Below are 20,877 nucleotides of genomic sequence, written 5' to 3'. Positions count from 1 at the left end.
TGGCTATAATTTCCAGCACTATGTTGAATAGAAATGGTAAAAGCAGGCATCCTTGCCTTGTTCCTAATCTTTGAGGAAAAGTTTTCAGTCTTTCACCATTGAGAATGCTATTCACTGAGTTTTTATTATCTAGACATACTTTCCTTCTATCCCTACTTTATTGAGTGTTTTTATCATGAAAAGTTGCTCAAATCTGTCAAATGCTTTTTCTTTGCATTAATTGAGATGGTCATTTTTTTTTTTAACTTCATTCTGTTAATGTGGTGTATTACACGGAGGGATTTTCAAATGTTGAGCCATCCTTGCATTCCAGGAATAAATCCCATTGGTCATGGTGTGTAATCTTCTTAATAAGCTGCTGAATTTGATGTGTTGTTGCTGTATTGAGGATTTTCGTATCTATTTCATAAGGAGTACTAGTCTTTAGTAGTTTCCTTGCAGTATCCTTGTCTGGCTTTGGTATCAGGGTAATCCTGGTCTTACAGAATGAATTAGGAAGTGTTCCCTCCTCTTTAGTTTTTTGTAAAAACTTGAGAAAGACCAGTGTTAGTACTTCTTTAAATGTTTGATAAAATTCACCAGTGAAGCCTTGGCTTTTCTATTTTTGGGAAATTTTTTTTACTACAGACTCAATCTCCTAGTTATAGTTCCTTTCAAATTTTCTGTTTCTTTGTGATGTAATGTTGATTGAAAGGCAAATGGAATTTACCCATTTCAACTAGGTTATCCAGTTTCTTGGCACACAGTTTTTCATAGTCCTTTTAGATAATCATTTTTGAGTCTGAACTAATCATTACTAATTTCCCCACTGTTGTTTCTGATTTTAGTAATTCAGATCTTCTCTTTTTTTCTTAGTCCATCTATCTGAAGGTTTATCAATTTTGTAGATCTCTTTAAAGAACTAAGCTTTGGTTTCATTGATTTTTTTCCCTATTTTTCTAGTCTCTATTTTGTTTATCTGTGTCTAATCTATATTATTTCCTTTCTGTTGCTATTTTTGTGTTTAGTTTGTTTTTTTCCATTTCCTTAACTTGTAGAGTTAGATTGTTGATTTGAGATGTCTCTTGTTTTAAATACAATTATTTATAACTGTAAGCTTTCTCCTCAGCACTGCTTTTGCAGCATCCCATCAGTTTTGTTCTGTTTTGTTTTCATTCATGTCCAAGTGTTTACTAATTTCCATTTTGATTTCTTTGATCTGTTGGTTAAGACTGTGTTGTTTAATTTTTTTTTTAAAGTTTGTGTATTTTCCTTTTCCCCCACTTTTTTAGTGATGCTTAACTTAATCCTTTGTGGCCAGGGAAGATACTTTGTATAATATTTATCTTTTACATCTGTTGAGACTTAATTTGTGGCCTAACATTACGGTCTGTCCTGGAAAATATTTCATTGTACTTGAGAAGAATGTGTATGTTGTTGGTTAGAGTTTTCTGTATATGTCTGTTAGAACTAATGAGTTTATTTAAATTGTTTCCTTATTTTCTGTCTGATTGTTCCATCCATGTTTGAGAGTGGAATATTGAAGTTTCCTGTTATTATTATAAAACTATTTCTTCCTTCAGTTCTGTCAGATTTTGCTTCATGTATTTTTACAATCTATTATTAGGTATAACTATTTGTAATTGTCAGTCTTCTTGCTGTATTAAAATGTAATAACCTGTCATTTCCTTCTTTGTCTCTTATAATCTCTTTTGATTTGTCTGATGTTAGTGTGGCCACCCCTGCTCTCTTTTGGTTACTGCTTGCATGGAATGTCTCTGTTCATCCTTTCATTTCCAGTCTTTTTGTGTCTTTGGGTCTAAAATGAGTTTCTTGTAGACAGCATATATTGGGTCATGTTTTTTAATCCATTCTTCCAAACTGTCTTTTCACTGCAGAGTTTAGCTGATTTACAGTTATTGTAATTACTCATAAGGAGAGGTTTATTTCTGTCGTTTGCTCTTTGCTTTTTATATACCTTATAGCATTTTGGTCATTCAATTCCTGCATTACTGTCTTTTGTGATTAGTTGAATTATTGTAGTGGAATATCTAAATTCCTTTTTCATTTGCTTTCATGTAAGTTTTATAACTATTTTCTTTGTGGTTGCCATAGGAGTATATTTAACTTCCTAAAGTTATAGCATTCTGACTTGAATTTATACCAGCTTAACTCCAAAAACATGCAGACAGTATGCTCCTTTGGGGCTCTGCCCCACCCCTTTTGGTTGTTGATGTCACACAATTACATCTTTATACGTTGTGTGCTCCGAAACATAAAACAATAGTTATTTCAAAAGCATTGGTCTTTTCTAATTATGTAGAAAAGAAAATGTAGAGTTACAAATCAAAATTAAAATAATAACTACCATTAATTATTGCCCAGATGTTACCTTTATTAGATGTTTCTTTAGGCAGCTTCAAGGTATTCTCTAGTGTCCTTTTTCATTTTTATTTTTTTAAAGGATGAGACAGATTTATAGAACGGTATCCAAGCACACATTTTGCTTGCTTTGTTTTTCATGAGGGGAAGGTAATTAGATTTATTCATTTATTTCTGTTTGGAGGAGGTACTGGGGATTGAAGCCAGGACGTCTTGAGTGCTGAGCATGCGCTCTGCCACTTGCGCTGTACTCCCCCTCTAGTGTCCTTTTGTTTCACCTGCGGCACTCCCTTGAGCATTTCTTGCAGAGCAAGTCTAGTGGTAGCAAACTTACTTTGTTTCTCTGGTGATGTCTTAATTTTACCTCACTTTTGAAGGACAGTTTTGTCAGGTGTAGGAGTCTTGGCTCACAGTTATTTTGTTTTAGCTCTTTGAGTGTATGGGTTCATTGCCTTTTGGTCTCTGATCTTCTGATGAGAAATCAGCTTATACTCTTACTGAGCAGCCCTTTTGTGTGACAAGTCATTTGTCTTCTGATGCTTTCATGGTTTTGCCTTTGTAGAAAATTTGATTATATCATGTCTGGGAGTCTGCTGAGCTTCTTGGATGTTTATATTCATGTCTTTCATCACATTTGAAATTTCATTTTCAAATTTGGTGTTGTCAGTTTTTGAAAATTTTAGCCATTCTAGGTGTGTATGATGTCTGGCCGTTTTAATTTGCAGCTCCTTAAGGATATATGATGTTGAGCATCGTGTCATGTGCTTATTTGCCATCGTGTATCTTCACGTTCAGATCTTTTGCTCCACAAAGTGGCGGCTACTTACAGCCATTGCCTTTTTTTATTCCGCCAAGTTTTCACAAGTCTTCTCTTCCATGGCAGCTCCTCCCGGCCCCGTCCTCAACTCAGTTGACACTTCTCGGCAGCGCTGCCCGTTCCTCTGTTCTGCCCATGTTCTCTGCAGGTTCTTTTATCTGAGCTTCTTTACTCCCTGTTGCATTTTTATGTATTTAAGTTTGCTTTCCTCTGCCATGCTGAACAACTCTTGCAGGCATGACTGCCTTGCATCCATTTTTATATCACCTGCACCTAATTGAATACCTGGCACATGGTATTTGCATTTGTTTAACGAAAGGTTAACTGATTTAATGCATATAGATGGAATGCTTTCAATAAATTTTTGCTTTTCTCACAAAACAACATGTGAAGAATGGCCACCCTTGGCAGCCTTTTGTTTATGAGAACTGAGTAAAATAATTTGACATTGGACGGGAATATGCTGTTCCAGGGACCACTGTCATTCATGGACGTGTTTGTGGACTTTACCTGGGAGGAGTGGCGGCTGCTGGACCCAGCTCAGAAGCACCTGTACAGGAGTGTGATGTTGGAGAACTATAACAACCTGGCGTCCCTGGGTGAGTGCTGCCTCCCTGGAAAGAGGGTATGGAATCTCCAGCGTCCCCTTCTTGGTTGCTGAGAGCCAGGGGACTTCTGTAAAATGTTTGGTGTTTCTGTGCTTGTATTTAGAGACCAGGTTTTCTTGCTCTCCCTTTGGCATCACATTATGCTGGCTGAATGGTGTTTACTGAGCCAGAGTGCCCAAGAGCAGCTTCACGGTGCTGCCTCTGAACCGAGTCTCCCCATTCTTGAGAATTCCTGGATCCTGGGCAATCTTGGCCAGGTTGTGTGTGATTTTCCACTCACAGGGCACCAGCACACCAAACCCAGTGCCGTTTTCCAGTTGGAGCAAGAAGAGCTGTGGATGATGCAGATCCCAAGCCAGGGCCATGCAGGTGAGTGAGCAGGACACGGAGTGCTTTTCCTCCGTGCCCAGACCTGGGCTGAGTTCTGACGTGACGCTCCCTTCGGGTTTGTACTTCTGTCTCGTTTTAACTATCCTGTCTTCGTTACTCCCCTCTCTGGCCGTCTCAGCTTCCTTCTTACGTTCCCATGGTAATAGACTCATTTCATTATGCATTGAAGCAAGCGTTCCTTGTTTACGGCCCTCGGTATGACTTTCACACCCCTTCTCATTCCTATTTTTTTAAAAAAATGTCTTACGTTTATATTCAACAACCACAGTTCCAGTTTCCTTCTTCTTGGAACCTACTGATTAGGAGATACCACCCCTTCCGTGTCTCCTTGCTGACCACCTTGCCACCATGCTCTCCTGCCTGAGCTGCTCCCTGCCCTGTTACTCAGGTCACCCCACTGAGCCCCTCTCACACTGCATCACAAAGGGCTCACCCTCCTCATGGTTTACTGGCCCCTCTTGCTCTCCCCTCTGAGTCCAGAGGGGTCTTTTCTTATATTCTCCAGTTTCCTTGTATGTTGTAAGTTCAAAAGACTTCCATTCTGAAGGTTTAAGCTCTTTTTTTCTCAGTTGGTGACTGACAGCCCCGTCCCTCTTTCATCTGCCCTTTGGTACTGGATTCAGTCAGTGCCCAGGGCATCTTTTCTGCATGTGCCACCCCCTTATCTCACTTTCAGAAAGTGGAATTGGAATGTCTCTCCCACTGCCCCATCACTATATGGGAACGTCCTCTCATCTTTCTGATGGCTGGTTCCTCTGTGCTCCTGGCTTTTCTCCTGGCACTGGGGTGTCAGCTTAAATCTCCTTTGTACACACCTCTCTTCACTAGTCTTACCGTAATATGTTACTGTTTTGGTCCTTTAAAAAGAAGTCTTTTAAGGCCTCCATCTTCTCCATTCTCACCCAAGACGAGGTCAGTATTATTTCATTTCTTGATTGTTCTACTTGTTAGCCAGATTTATCCCTTTTACTCTTACACTCCTAGTTCACTTTGGTGTTACTGTCAGATGTTTCCCTCTGCACCTGTGTGTTCTGTCATGAGCATGAGCGAGTAAATCAGCAGTTAATCTTGTATCATTAGGATTGTTGCAGGTGCAATTTTTTTTTAATTAATATAAGTCAGCCTATTTAAGCAAAAGTGATTTATTACCATACATCGCAGAGCGTCCTGAAGTGGGGCATCTTTTAGGGGTAACTAAATCCCCAAAGGTCTCTCTCTGCCTTGTCATCTAAGTACGTCAGTATTTTCCTCAGATTTCCTCCCTCATGGTCATCAGATGGCTGTTACAGTTCCAGCCAACACCTGCCGCTATACCAGTGGCCAGTGGAGTAAGAAAGACTGTGTCTTCCCACATGACCCTGTTTATCAGGCAGTAAAATCTGTTTCAGGAAGCCCCGGCAGACTCCCTGTGTTCATTAGGCCGTGTTGTGATCACACACACTTGTCTAAAGGAGACTCTGGCAAGGGAAGTGGAAGCATCCCTGTTAGCTCAGGAGAAACATGCTTCACCTTCGAGGGGGCAGGTGTGGAGATGGGTCCCCATGTGCCCTCCTGAAGTGCATGGATGGCGGTGGGAAGCAAAGCCCAGGCTCAGCCAGCCCAGGAAGGGGCAGGAGAGCTGCTGGGTAGGCGGCACTGCCCTCCTCCATCTGCCTCCTTAGCCATGTCGCATCCAGTCGCACCCTTCCTTCCATCCACCCATCTTCGAAAACATTCTGTCACCCCTATTCTCATTCTTGTCCTGTGTTAGTGCAAGTCTAGGGTCACCATTGGTAATCAGACCTGGTGGTGGTTCTCTGTGGTCTGGGGATCGCTAACTAAAGGTAAGTGATCCACGTACGACCAACCAGACAGATGGAGCAGCAGAGAGAGGTGTGGGGTGGGTACAACAGGAACCCTGTTCTGGGAGAGCAGCAGCAGTGGGCACCACAGAGAAGTCTCTGGTTTGCAGTGCGTGGGGCCCCTGGTTGGGCAGACTGTGGCCTAGTGAGCCCTTGGTTCTGCTCTCTGAGCTTAATTTCCTTTTCCGCTGTCTCCTGTGGCTAAACTCAAGGTGAGCCATGGCCAGTAATAATGTTTAACACAGGCCTGAATCATGTTTGAATCGTCTGTAACCTTATGAACTCCTGCCTCCTGCTCTCTGGCTCTGCTGTTCCTTCCTTGTTTCTTAGTTTGTTGTGCTGCTCCTTGAGATACCAGCAGTGATCTCATTTTCTGCAGTTATTGAACTTTGCAGGTCTTCAGGGACAACACTGACAGGCAAACATTTGAGCAGGTCTGACTCGAGGGCACAGATTAATTACTCACTGGCCTGTGTTCTTCTTCTGGAAATAGTTCTGACTTTAAGACCATGTGATAGACAGTTATACTCCCTCTGAAGCCATTGTCATAGTCGAACAGGCTCATGTTCATTGCTCAGTGCATCCAAGGCGGGTACTGCCCCAGTTGGGAATCAGTGTTTGGGAAAATACAGTTTGGAGCTTGTGTGCAAAATGAATGAGCGTTCAGGTTTAGGACGTAGTGAAACTTGGAGTGTGGTGTTAAGATCCTGTGATGTGCTGTCTTCAAACCTGACTGCTGCTGTATTCTCTGAATACCCTTTTCTGTCCATTCCTTGGTCAGCAGGTTCCTTTGGGACATCTGGGCCGACTCTCCGCATTCTCTGTAGTCAGCCTCCAAATATTTGTCACTGTGCCTGAGGGCGTAGTCCTGTGTCTGGTTCCCTGTCCACTGTTACCTTTGCGTCGATGTTTAAACAGCATTCTGTCCACCTTGCCCCCTCTGTTTTTCATTCCCCCAGAGAAAAACCGTTTTCATCTCTCTTAGCTCTTTCTTCTGACATTTACCTCCATGCTTTCTGAATAACCAGCTTCTGCTACTGCACCTTCACTCTCTCCTCTAGTTACTCAGTAGGAAGGGTAGAGATTTAATTCTCTCTCATGCTCCTTCCTCAGACTCCCCAGGATACACACGCTGCCTGGTCCCAGACCCTCATCGTCCTAATCAGGCTGTTTCGTACTTGTGGTTAGATCAGTCTTCAGTTTTTACGTCTTTACGACTGTAATTTCTGTTCACGGGTGAATCATGCAAGTGCACGATGGTTAGTTTTTGTTCATAAATCATTTTTTCCTTGAGTTGTTTTATTTGCCTGCCCACCTTCCTCTGTTCTCATTAATGTTTTTATAATTAGTTTAACAACAGATTCTTCTTCATATATCTGAATACTCTTTTGGTGTATTCAGCTCAATTGGTGATTCTGTCCATTTCACCCTCCTGGTGACAACACTCCTGTGTCGTTTGACTTGCTCCAGTGAAACCTAATTTTTCTCAAGACATGGCTGTACAATTATTACCCTGGAATCTCCTTTCAGATTTTATTGTCTATTTTCATTGTGTCATCTTTTTTCTTGGTTTGTTTTCACAATAGCTGCCTGTGAAAGGGTGCATTTGATATAAATTTTGAGACCTGTGCTCTGAAAATGTTTATACTTAACTCCTGAATGCTCTGTTTTCTCTCCTCTTGAGATGCTAATGAGAATTCAGATGCCATTCCAAATTTTGATCCATTCTGTGAGGTTTTTTTTTTTTTTCTGGACCCTTGACTAGCCACTGCTTGTTGTCAGTCACCGTCATCACAGCGATGCTCCTTGGGAGTCTGTTTCCATCTGCTTGGGCATCAGTGTAACTGCTCCCAAGAGGCCTGTGACTAGTCTGCAGCGTTTCTGCTGCTTCTCCTGGGCTGAGCGTGTTTGGCACGGAACAGGTATTCAACCACTGTTTGTTCAATGAAAATGATGCACAGAGATCCCCGCCCACCTCTTTATATTTTGCTCATTTTTCCTTGTGCCTTCTAAGGAAGGCATTATGCAAAATTTTACTTTTTATTTTTGTTTTTTTACTTTTTAAAAATTGAAGTGTAGTCAGTTTACAGTATTGTGTCAATTTCTCATGTACAGCATAATGTTTCAGTCATACATACACATAATTTGTTTTCATATTCTTTTTCATTATAGGTTACTAGAAGATATTGAATACAGTTCCCTGTGCTATATACAGCAGGACCTTGTTTATCTATTTTATATATAGTAGTTAGTACCTGTATATCTCAAACTCCCATTATATCCCTTCACCCTCCCTTTCCCTCTGGTAACCATAAGTTTTCTGTGTCTTTGAGTCTAATTCTGTTTTGTAAATAAGGTCATTTGTATCATATTTTAGATTCCAAATATAAGTGATATCATATGGTATTTTTCTTTCTCTTTTTGGCTTCCTTCATTTAGAATGATGGTCTCCAGGTCCATTTATGTTCTTGCAGTTGGCATTATTTTATTCTTTTTTATGGCTGAGTAGTATTCCGTTATATAAATAAACCACATCTTCTTTATCCAGTCGTCTGTTGATGGACATTTAAGTTGCTTTCATATGTTGGTTATGGTAAATAGTGCTGCTGTGAACATTTGGATGCATGTATCTTTTCGAATTAGAGTTCCCTCCTGATATATGCTCAGGAGTGGGGTTGCTGGATCATATGGTAAGTCTGTTTTTAGTTTCTTAAGGAGTCTCCATACTGTTTTCCATAGTGGCTGCAGCAAACTGCATTCCCAGCAGCAGTGTAGGAGGGTTCCATTTTCTCCACACCCTCTCCAGCATTTGTAGTTTATGGACTTTTTAATGATGGCCATTCTGACCTACGTGAGGTGATACCTCATTGTAGTTTTGATTTGCAATTCTCTGATAGTTAGCAATATTGAGCATTTTTCCATGTGTCTTTTGGCCATTAGTATGTCTTCATGGAGAAATGCTTCTTTTGGTCTTCTGCCCATTTTGGAATTGGGTTGTTTGTTTTTTTGTTATTAAGTTGTATAAGCTGTTTGTATATTGTGGAAATGAAGCCCTTGTCAGTCTCATCATTTGCAAATATTTTCTCCCTTGCCATAGGCTGTCTTTGAATTTTGTTTATGGTTTTCTTTGTAGTGGAAAAGCTTATAAGTTTAATTAAGTCCCAGTTTATTTTTGCTTTTTTTCTATTGCCTGGGTAGACTGCCCTAGGAGAACATTGTTAAGATATATGTCAGAAAATGTTTTGCCTGTGTTTTCTTCGGGAGGCTTACAGTGTCTTGTCTTATGTTGCAGTCTTTAAGCCACTTTGAGTGTATTTGTGTGTGTGGTGTGCGGGAGTGTCCTGGCTTCGCCGATTCATGTTCACCTGCCCAGCTTTCCCATCACCAGTCACTGAAGAGACTATCTTTCCTCCATTGTATGTTCTTTCCTTCTTTGAAGACCGTCTGTATTTATTGTCAGTTCCTTATGCCTATTTTCATGTTTCATTTTATTTTACCCAGAGCATAAGAGTTTGGGTATACTTACACTTTAGATTTTATTTCTATTCAGAACTGATACATGAAACTAAAAGGAAAACCTCACGACATGGCGTTTTTAAGGTCACTCTGTGCTATACTAGGATCATGTTACTATTTATGACATTTGAGTATTTTCCTCTCTAGATGAAGTCCAGGAAATTGATGATCATGTGGAATGGCATCAGGAAAGTCACGGCAAGCTGGGAAGCAGAGCAGAAAGCTACCAGTGTACTGCGTTTGGAAGACTATCTCTTCATAGTACAAATTATGTTTCTTCAAGACAAGAACTTCATAAATGTGTTACACATGGAAAGAGTTTGAAATATATAGATTTTAGTAGTAATTATGCTGGAAAATATCCCAATGGGTTTCATGATCTTAGGGAATCATTATCCCATTCTAAACATGAGCAAGCTGTTATTGGAAAAAAATACTGTGAAAATAGTGAATCTGGAAAAACTGTCAAAAGAGAGTCACAGCTCATATGCCAACAAATGCACGTGGCAGGAAAGCCCTTTGAATGCAGTTCCTGTAGGGAGGCCTTCAGCAGCAAGTCATGCCTTGTGGTGGATCAGCGAACTCCTGCAGAAGAAAACCTCTGCAGACGTAATGGATGTGGGAAAGACTTCAGCAGCAAGGCCTGCCTCGTTGTGCAGCAGAGAACTCACTCAGGAGAGACACTTCATGAGTGCAGTGAATGTGGGAAAACTTTCCGTTTCAGTTCACAACTCATCATACATCAGAGAATTCACACCGGGGAGAATCCCTGTGAATGCTGTGAATGTGGAAAAGTCTTTGGTAGGAAAGACCAGCTCATTTCACACCGGAGAACGCATTCAGGACAGAAACCCTATGGCTGTAATGAATGTGGGAAGGCTTTTGGTTTGAAGTCACAGCTCATGATACATCAGAGAACCCATACAGGAGAGAAACCCTATGAATGCAGTGAATGTCAGAAAGCCTTTAATACAAAGTCTAATCTTATGGTGCATCAGAGAACCCACTCGGGGGAGAAGCCCTATGGTTGTGGTGAGTGTGGGAAAACCTTTACCTTCAAGTCACAGCTCATTGTACACCAGGGGGCACACACTGGGGTAAAACCCTATGGATGTAATCAGTGTGGAAAAGCCTTCAGTTTGAGGTCACAGCTCATTGTACATCAGAGAAGTCACACGGGAGTGAAACCTTACGTATGCAGTGAATGTGGGAAAGCTTTCAGGAGCAAGTCCTACCTCATTATACACGTGAGGACTCACACAGGAGAGAAACTCCATGAATGCAGTGAATGTGGGAGAGCCTTCAGTTTCGGTTCACAACTCATCATACATCAGAGAACTCACACAGGGGAGACTCCCTATGAGTGCCGTGACTGTGGGAAAGCCTTCAGTCGGAAATACCAGCTCATTTCACACCAGAGAACTCATGCAGGGGAGAAGCCCTATGAATGCAGTGACTGTGGGAAAACTTTTGGTTTGAAGTCACAGCTCATGATACATCAGAGAACTCATACAGGAGAAAAACCCTTTGAATGCAGTGAATGTGGGAAAGCCTTCAATACAAAGTCTAACCTTATTGTACATCAGAGAACTCACACAGGAGAGAAACCGTATGGTTGTGATGAATGTGGGAAAGCTTTTACCTTCAAGTCACAGCTCATTGTACACCAGGGGGCACACACTGGGGTAAAACCTTATGGATGTAATCAGTGTGGGAAAGCCTTCAGTTTGAAGTCACAACTCATTGTACATCAGAGAAGTCACACGGGAGTGAAACCGTATGGGTGCAGTGAATGTGGGAAGGCTTTCAGGAGTAAGTCCTACCTCATTATACACATGAGGACTCACACAGGAGAGAAGCCGCACGAATGCCGTGAATGTGGGAAATCCTTCAGTTTCAATTCACAACTTATTGTGCATCAGAGAATTCACACAGGAGAAAACCCTTATGAATGTGGTGAATGTGGGAAGACGTTTAATAGAAAAGATCAGCTCATCTCTCATCAGAGAACTCATGCTGGGGAAAAACCTTATGGGTGCAGCGAATGTGGGAAAGCCTTTAGCAGCAAGTCCTACCTCATTATACACATGAGAACTCATTCAGGGGAGAAACCATATGAATGTCACAGATGTGGGAAAGCCTTCATTTGGAAGTCACTACTCATTGTACATGAGCGAACGCATGAAGGGGAAAACCCTTATAAGTGCAGTCAGTGTGAGAAATCCTTCAATGGAAAATTACGGCTCATTGTACATCAGAGGATGCACACAAGAGAGAAGCCCTATGAATGCAATGAGTGTGAAAAAGCCTTCATTAGGAAATCTCAGCTCATTGTGCATCAGAGGACTCATTCAGGGGAGAAACCGTATGGATGCAGTGACTGTGGGAAAGCCTTCTCTCAGAAGTCAATTCTCAGTGCACACCAGAGGACTCACACGGGAGAGAAACCCTGTAAGTGCACTGCCTGTGGCAAAGCCTTTTGTTGGAAATCACAGCTCATCATGCATCAGAGAATTCATGCAGATGAGAAATATGTTGGTGAGTTAAGTGTAAGAAACCATTTCTCAGGAAATTCCAGAAAATTCCTATAGAAGAGAAACTCTGTAAATGGAATCATCTCCGTACACCGGAAAACCCATCCTGAAGAGAAGCCTCGTGTGTTTACAGCACGTGGAAGAACATTCACAGAAAGCTGTTTCTTATGCACTCAGAAAACATCAGTACGTGTCACAGGAACCCTGTGAAATCTGTGAACCCTGTGAAAGTTATCAGGAGGAAGTCATACCTTTAATCTTATGCAGGTGAAGAAAAATACGAATGAAGTGAATGTCAGAAAGTAATTTTTTAGTATGCTAGCATTTACAAAGGGGAAATTCCATAATGGAGATGAATATGGAATACAATCTTTTGAAATTCATAATCTATTAACCAGTAGGATTTTAATGAGAAAAATATAAAACCATTGAATTTCAGGTATCAGAATCTCATGCCTTGGAGAAACCATGCTGTAAGTTAGGGAAATTCTTCATCTAGAAGTGATAAACTTGTAGCAGAATAGAGTATAATTCATACTATGTATGTCTGCATATATATATGAATGTTTCAAGTGGGGTAAATTCTCAGCAGGAAGGTTATATCACTATTACTTTGATTCATTCCTTTACAAGTAAGGGAAATTATGTTCCAGAGGTTCCAAACTTTTAGGAAAAGATTGGAGAAAATATTCAAGTATCAGTGATAGGCATGTTCATAATAGAACACAAAGATTTTTGAAAGTGTGTAAATAAATGTAATAATCAGGGTAACAGTAAGGACTACATCGTAAGACCTACGGGGATATGTAGGTGTTCTTTTCCTCTCTGTACTGTAGAATATGTTTTGTGTAGTTTGGCATTTTGCTTGTGAACACCACATTTGATAGAGAAATTAGCTAGATAAAAGTACTGCTTCTCAGGTATTTCTGCTCTGGACAGCAGCATTCTTATTAAGAAATACAACCTGTTACTATAACAATATGGCAGTGAAAATGCATCTCAGCACTTCCAGACTTTTCTGTTACTTTGTGCCCTTTGTAAGTGGGCCTGGCAACTACCTCTTCAGTTACATAATCAGTATAGTGCCTGCTTTATGTGGCTGTGTGCTGGAATCTGTTCTTTTGTTGCTGGTGAGAACACCATGGTTTTCATCAGGAGAGTCCACAGCGTGTGCAGTCATGATGGGATCCTCACTCACATGGCCCAGAGCTGGCTGAGATGCTCCAGGATTTACGTTTTTAATGGACTCCCTCAGTACAGAACAGCAAATGTAGCTTTTGTTCTCTGGTGGCATCTTGCTGCAGTTCTCAGTTAATTCCTTCTATGTAGATTACCCAGAGTAGCTTCCGTCACTGTCACTTTTTAATCCTGGTTCACCTCTCTTTCACTTTGACGTACCTGGTGTCCTCTCAGTACATTGAGTGGTGCTCCTACAATGTGCACCTGTAGCTGTAGACTCAGGGTGGTGGGAAATAATTCTGCTGATTGCTTATGTAGAGAGTCGGTGTTTTTTCACAACCACACCAGTTACCTTATGTGCATGAGCAGTAGTCTGGAAAGAGCTGGGACCCTGGAAAGTGGGTCAGGGCTACCTTGGAGGAATACGAGGATTCAAAACTGCAGGTATTTCTGAAACACCCACTGCTTTGTGCTCTTTACTTCAGCAGGGAATCCCGTTTCTTACCCATAGAAACTTTCTTTCTTGAAGGATGTACTTAATGATTTTCTGAATGCCTAATCCTTGTGTGCTTAGCTCATAATGCAGGATCCAGAGTCAAGACACCGGGGGTGGAGAACGTTGATTCACAGAAGGGAAGAAGAGTCTTGCATAAGCAAAGAGTTTCAGATACTTGCTACAGTTAAACCTGGAAAATACTGTGTATGTTGCCCAGGTATTGCTATCCCAAGGAAGATACATACACATATTAAAGAAAGAATGAACACATACTGTGTTTCCTCTTCCCAGAGCCAGTTAGTTTAAAGCTTGCTGTATTGTGTGATGCAGACCCACCTGCAGCCTTGCCCACTAGAAGCCAGAGATGTTAGCATAATGTTGAAGGTGTAAGTCAGATACTGTGTGAATGGATAATGCTGCATTGGGTCTGATCTTAAATGAAATGGAAAAGTTACCAGATAAATGAAACTTAGCAGAAATGAATAGGTCTGTAGCCAGTAAACAAAATAGAAAAGTTAAAAACAGTCTCTGGCTTGAAAATCTACCTTGTTCCTCTAACTCTGCCCCAGCCCCAGAGAGAAGGAGGTTCCAGCGATTTTCAGTAGGAGTAGATAATTTTCAGGAAAGCTAATTCTAACATTTTACAGTATTTCACAGAAAATAAGACATTTTGGAAAAAAATGATGAAGTCATTTGTGAACATATATTTAAAAATCCTAAATGGACTTACCACAAAAATGTATCTAATAATGTAGAGTTTTTATTTTTTAAAGTCATGATGTGTAGCAGGCCACTAGTAGTGAACCAAGTGTTTCTTCATGACTAACAGGATCGCTGCAATTTTTGTGATGTCTGTGTGCCCAGCTAAAAAGCTACATTTCTCCATCTTTGTTGTAGCTGAGTGTGATCACGCTATAAACTCTGAGCAACGAAATGGAAATAGAAGTTGCTGAGAGGGTATAATGGGAATGTTCTTCAGAAGGAAAACATACAGCTAGGGAGAGCTCTACCAGTGTCCTTTCATCTTTCCTCTTTTTAACATGCAACACATCAGACGTTTGGAGACTCAGTAGCCATTGTAAAACCATCTTAGAATTCTTCTTGAGGATGGAAGCCATCTGCTAGAGTTGAGTAGAGAAATAAGAGTGTCTGGGCTCTCTGGTGATAATGGTGTGGCTGTGTCAGCCCCAGACGACCAAATCTGGGCACCTTCTTACACAAAAGAGACACGAGCGATCTTGTTCAAGGCATTGTTTGTTTTGATTGGGAGGAGATTTGGTTCTGTCGTGTGAAGTGTAATCTGATCCTAGTTGAGACATATTAGGATGTTTGGAAGATTGAATTAGAAATTCTTTATGTAAAATTAACCACTATACCAGAAGTAAGCCATATGAGTGTCTCACTATGTGTAGGTAAATCATTTGATGGACTGTAATACCCATGGATGATTTTAAGTATTATTAAGTTAGAAATAGAAAGTAACTCCTTTAACTTTGTAGGGGGTATGTTTAAAAAATGGTCAAACTTCTTGTTAGTGGTAAAACAGATACATACCATGAAATTAAGAAAACTAAAGAATGCTTATGACTTTTATTGAGCATTGTAATGGCAGTTCTGGCCAATGTGTGATAACAAAAAGTTGTAAGGAATTGGGGGTTGGGACAGAAACAAAAGTCCTATTTTTTTGTAGATATGATTTTCATTTAGAAAAACCAACATAAACTACAGGCAGATATTTAAACTACAGGCTGTAACTCATAGACAGAGAATACAAACTTGTGGTTGCCAAGGGGGCGGGGGGTGGGAAGGGACAGACTGGGATTTCAAAATGTAGAATAGATAAACAAGATTATACTTTATAGCACAGGGAAATATACACAAGATCTTGTGGTAGCTCACAGCGAAAAAAATGTGACAATATATGTATGTTCATGTATAACTGAAAAATTGTGCTCTACACTGGAATTTGATACAACATTGTAAAATGACTGTAACTCAATAAAAAAAATGTTTAAAATCTCAAAAAAAAAAAAAAAAAACAACAAAAACCAAAACCTTACAGGCTGTAAGGCAAGGAGATGTTTCACACGGCTCCGAGAGCTTGCGGTTTGGCCTTGAGCACAAGCACATCCCTACAGTTCCTTCGTGCTCAGATCCCAGGCCCTGCTGAGGAAGACATCCTGCCCTCCAAATGTCTGAAGGCAGTTTTGTGCTAAATCAATCAGAAGTTGCGACAAAGCTCAGACAGCTGAAATACAGATCAGATTGATTCGGCCCCACCCTATCTCCCAGCCTGAGAGCTGACATTAGAACATATGTTCCCTTTTCTAGAAGTAAATGTATAATCAGAGGAAAGAAAATGATCAGAACATTGTAAAATGACTAACTCAATAAAAAATGTTAAACAAACAAAAAAACGAGAAAATGATCAGGAATGTGAATAATGGTAAAAGCAGTGTTTCACCAAAGACAGCCTTAAATGGGCATGCACATAACAGCAAAGCCTCAAGGTCATGCAAAGACAGAGCTGAAAGGAGAAATACAGTCTACCAATTTAGGTGGACACTTCAGCATTTATTTCTTGGTAACATGACTTAGAGACCAAACTCAGCAAGGCTATGGAAGGGTTGAATAATATCATCGGCAAACTAGACCTAGTGGACACGTCTAGAACAGCCAACAGCAGAAAACACATTGTTTTCCATTGCATGTGAGGCATTTGCCAATAGTTCATGTCTTGGCCCATTAATCTTAAAAATTTTTAAATAATTGAAATTGCACAAAATACGTTCAGACTATAATGCAGTTTAACAAGACTCAGTTGTGAAAAGAACAGGAAAATCTCAAAACACTTGGAAGTTAAGCAACCCAATTCCAAATAATTCATGGGTCTGAGAAATTACAAGAGAAATATGGAAAATATCTTAAAGTATTATTCTATAAAACATGCAAATTAAAATACAACAGACCAAAATTTCTGAGATGCAGAAAAATCAGTGCCTCAAGGGAAATTCATAGCACTAAAATGCTTATATTAAAAAAGAATGAAGGTCTCACATCAATAATTTAAACTCCTACCTTAAGAAACTAGAAAAAAGAGTAAAATAAGCCCAGTGTAAACAGGAGTGAAATAAAAAGACTAGAAACCAATGTAACAAAGAGTGGAAGGGAATAAAGAACACAGATTTGACAACTTTGATGAAATGGACTAAATTCTTGAAAGAAACCAACTAGCAAAGCTTACTCGAAGAAATAGGTAACCTGAAAGTTGCTACAGTTATAAAAGAAATTAAATTCACAGTTAAAAATCTCCCAACAAGAAAAAAATCCAGGCTCAGATCATCTCACTGGTGATTTCCGTGAACTTTTAAGAAAGAAAGAATGCCAATTCTATACAAACTGTCAGAAAATAGGTGACAGGTACTTCTTAACTCATATTATGAAGTCTGTGTTACACTGATTGTTTTTAAAAGATGTGATACTGACAGGTATATATAGAGTAGATAAACAGGATTATACTGTGTAGCACAGGGAAATATATACAAGATCCTGTGGTGGCCCACGGTGAAAAAGAATATGACAATGAATAAACATATGTTCATGTATGAAAAATTGTGCTCTACACTGGAAATGGGCACAACATTGTAAACTGACTATAACTTAGTAAAATAAAGTTAAAAAACCCCCGATGTTATCAAAAAACCTACAAATGTTCCTCATGAACATAGAGGTAAAAATCCTAAATAAAATGCTAGTTAATTTAATTCACCAGTATATAAAAGGGGTAATACGTGAAGGCAAATTGGAGTTTATCTTGGGACTGCAAAGCTGAGGTGGATTCAGTATTCAACCAGGGGTAGAAAGTAGCTTCCTCAGACTAATAAAGCACATCTGGAAAATGTCTATAGTTAATGTCATAATGGAGAAAAACTGAATAGCTCCCCCAAGATTGAGAACAAATCAAAGATGCTCACTGTTACCACTCCAATTCAACATTGTAGTGCAAGGTCTAGCTGACTGCATAAGGCAAGAAAAAGAGATTGAAAAGATACAGATCAGAAAGGAAGAACAACTTTATTCAGAGACAGCATGATTGCCTTCACTGAAACTTTTTAAAAACTTTACCAAAAAAAAAAAAAAAAAAAAAAGCCACCGTAATACACATGTCAGTTTGGAAAGCTAGAAGAATATAAAATCAATATTCAAAAATCAGTTGTATTTTTACATACTTGCAAGAGACAACTGGAAATTTGATTAAAATGTACTACTATTTATGATCGTACCACAAAAACCCATGGAATATATGGTGAGAACAATGCAGAAGAGGTGACGATGGCCAGGGCAATGGGCGGACGTGCTGTGTTGGTGGAGTGGGAGGGTCAGTGCTGTTACAGCGTCAAGTGTTCCCCACGCGGATCTATAGACTCAATCCCATTCCAATCAAATTCCCAGGAGGGTTTGCTGTAAAAGTTGACAGGTGTGATACTGAGATTTACGTGGAACAGCAAAAGAACTAAATACAGCGGTGAACAGGGGAAACAAAGTTGCAAGACACACTATTTGATTTCAAAGCCTATCCGTCAGCTACAGTAGCTGTGACAGTGTAGTTTCGTGAAAGGAGGCACATACAGATTAGAGTCCTGAAAGAAAAAACCAAAACATACTCTATAGTCAATTTCCATCAAAGTTAGAAAAATAGTTCATTGGAAAGATGACAGTATTTTTTTTTAATGGTGCTAAACTTGCACGTCTGCAAGAAAAATTAAAAGTCTTGATCTGTACTTTCACCACATACAAAAATTAATTTTCTCAGGACTATATCAGAGGTTGAGCTTTACCTAGCTAAAGGGCTGGTTGTTAGCATTTAATATATTTAATTTCATATCTAAGACTATGACGGTTGAGCCAGGATGGAAGAATGCTATATAAAGAATTTCTGGTAAAGTAGTAAAGCTATGAGTCAGCATGGGAACAGGCGAGAGGGAGCAGTAAGAGATTGCCATTAATACTAGGAGGAAACCAAAGGGAACCCCTTTGACTGGCTGATAATAAAAGATGGAGAAATGTGGGATTCAGGACAATACAAAAGTAACAGCTGGAACAAAATTAGGAAGCCTCCTAAATTACGAAGTAAGCTATTTGAAAGAACAAAGAACCGCACAGAACAGAAAGGTAAATAGAAATAAGATGCACTGAAATAATAGAGGAAGCAGGAGAAAAACAATGACCGTGGAATTCCAGCTGGTAAATGTAGAAGAAATGATGAAATTGGAAAGATTGTTACTTGGCAGCCACTATAGTGAGGGCTATTTCAGGCAGGAATTATCAATGAATGCTAAAACTTGTAAGCAAAAATGTTATGAGTAACAAATATTTCAAGAATCTTGTCATTTGGAAATGGTGGCCAATTACCCACCTCAGAGAGTCTTGTATGCTCAGTAAACAGCCCTGGGCTCCGAGCCCCTGACCCCACCTCGCCCTGAACTACCAGCAGAGGTAAAGGTTTGTAGCAGGTAAAGGGGCCTTGCTTGGTCACAGCATCACTGCCCAGGCACCTTTGAGCCTGAAGCAAAAGGGAAAACCAGTAATACTCATCTTCAAAAAAAATTTTTTAATGTTTTGTTCATCACAGATTCTCTGACAAAAATAATTGATCGTTTTCAAAAATACTGTATTAAAATATGACTTACCTTGATGGTTTGTTTTGTGATTCCTCGCTTGCCTCTCCCTAATCCCAGCCTTATTTGGAAGACGCAGGACTCTGGCCTGGACCTTACTGATACAGACTCCAGGGAGTGTTGGGCACCACCTGCTGGGTTGCTGCCCTGAGTAGTGAGCCTGGAACCCAGGGTGTTGAAGGAGGCACGCCCTGGGCAGGGGCCATGCATGGCTTGGACCCCCTGGAAGACCTTCAGCTGGAGGTGCGGCTGTCAGCCTGCACTGCCTCGGGCACAGCAAAAACATGGAGCACTCCTAGTGCCTCTGGGTCAGTACGTGGGTGGGGGTGTCTCCTGCTTCCGGCCCCACCTGCATCTGCTGTCTTCCAAGAAAGGGAGGGAGGGAGGACAGCTGAGTCACTCTCTCAAGCTCCTGTTTTTGCTCCTCCTGTCCCTCACAGCAACCTGCCCAGGACATCAGATACCCTGTCTCTTTTTTCCGTCAGGCATCTATCTACCTGTAGTTCTGTGAACCCAATGGAGGGGCCAGAGCACTGGTCTCCAACAGCCACCAACACCCCTAATGCAGACAGACATTCAGCAGATCTGATGAGTCTCCCAAGAGGTACTTACCCTGGAGCCTTCCAGAAGGCTTCGTGGGGCAATGGGGGTTGGGCAGGAACTCCCTGAGGGGAACCCCTGGGGAGGAGGCAACTTCCTGGAGGGCAAAGAGGGGTTCAGGGTGAGGTAGAAGTTCTGAGGAGGCTGATCTAAATGGCCTTCCTGCCTCCTGTGGATCTGGGATTTTTTTTTTTTTTAAATGTGTTCAGTTAATCATTATGGGGAAAGTTCACGAATCACCAGGAAATTTCTGAGAGGGGGGAAGTTACCTTGCCAGGTTTTAAATGTCTTAAAAATAAACAGTGTAGGTAAGGAAATGATGGACATAGCACATGTTGAGTATTGACGCACTTAATTATCTCAATCCAATGAGGAAAGCGGTCCTGTTACGATTACAAATAATAAACTACCCAAGAGGAGAGAGAGTACAGAGGGGGTCAGTAACTTGTCCAAAATCACACAGCTATAAGTAATCGAACTGGGAATACACCTCAGGTAGCCTGGGTCCAGAAGAGAATAGAAAATCTGGAGATAGTAAGGAAGTATGTACTAGAATGCATTAGGCGGTAAGGGCTGCATTTTAGACTTGACAGCCGGGGAGAAGAGAGAGGCCACCTCTATTTTCAGTGCATGTTGGAGAATCACATTTTGGCCTACCTTTTGCTGGAAGAGCAGGCCTCTATTAAAAGTGAAGCTTATGAGGAGTTTACCCTGATTTAGGATACTTAAAATTGTTACGTGCTTAAGTTAAAATGTGTGCTTTTGAGCCTGACAGTTAAAGGAGGCCCCTTATTGGTGGAGGGCTTCTGGAAAGTGTTGTAAAATTCACCGGACCTGTTTCCTTATTAGTAACATGA

The 20,877-nt window shown here is 40.6% G+C and overlaps 1 protein-coding gene across 5 annotated transcripts in view; it reads left to right on the top strand.

The window, feature by feature from the left end:
- Positions 1 to 20,076, top strand: part of ZNF268 (zinc finger protein 268) — a 30,291-nt gene extending 10,215 nt beyond the window's left edge. Inside the window, exons 4-6 of one of the 5 annotated variants that reach the window (XM_074356684.1) lie at positions 3,651 to 3,777; positions 4,069 to 4,155; positions 19,906 to 20,076. In XM_074356684.1, coding sequence (XP_074212785.1) covers positions 3,651 to 3,777; positions 4,069 to 4,155; positions 19,906 to 19,931 — 240 coding nt within the window. In that variant the 3' untranslated portion in view covers positions 19,932 to 20,076. Of the gene's footprint in view, positions 1 to 3,650; positions 3,778 to 4,068; positions 4,156 to 7,130; positions 7,399 to 8,189; positions 8,561 to 9,680; positions 15,791 to 19,905 lie in introns of those variants that run through there. The other 4 variants (XM_074356681.1, XM_074356685.1, XM_074356683.1 and 1 more) reach the window with 4 other exon arrangements.
- Positions 20,077 to 20,877: the final 801 nt, after the last annotated feature.

This window comes from Camelus bactrianus, chromosome 32, assembly GCF_048773025.1.
Source record: "Camelus bactrianus isolate YW-2024 breed Bactrian camel chromosome 32, ASM4877302v1, whole genome shotgun sequence".
Taxonomy (NCBI): domain Eukaryota; kingdom Metazoa; phylum Chordata; class Mammalia; order Artiodactyla; family Camelidae; genus Camelus; species Camelus bactrianus.
This window is presented reverse-complemented; position numbering and strand designations above follow the sequence as displayed.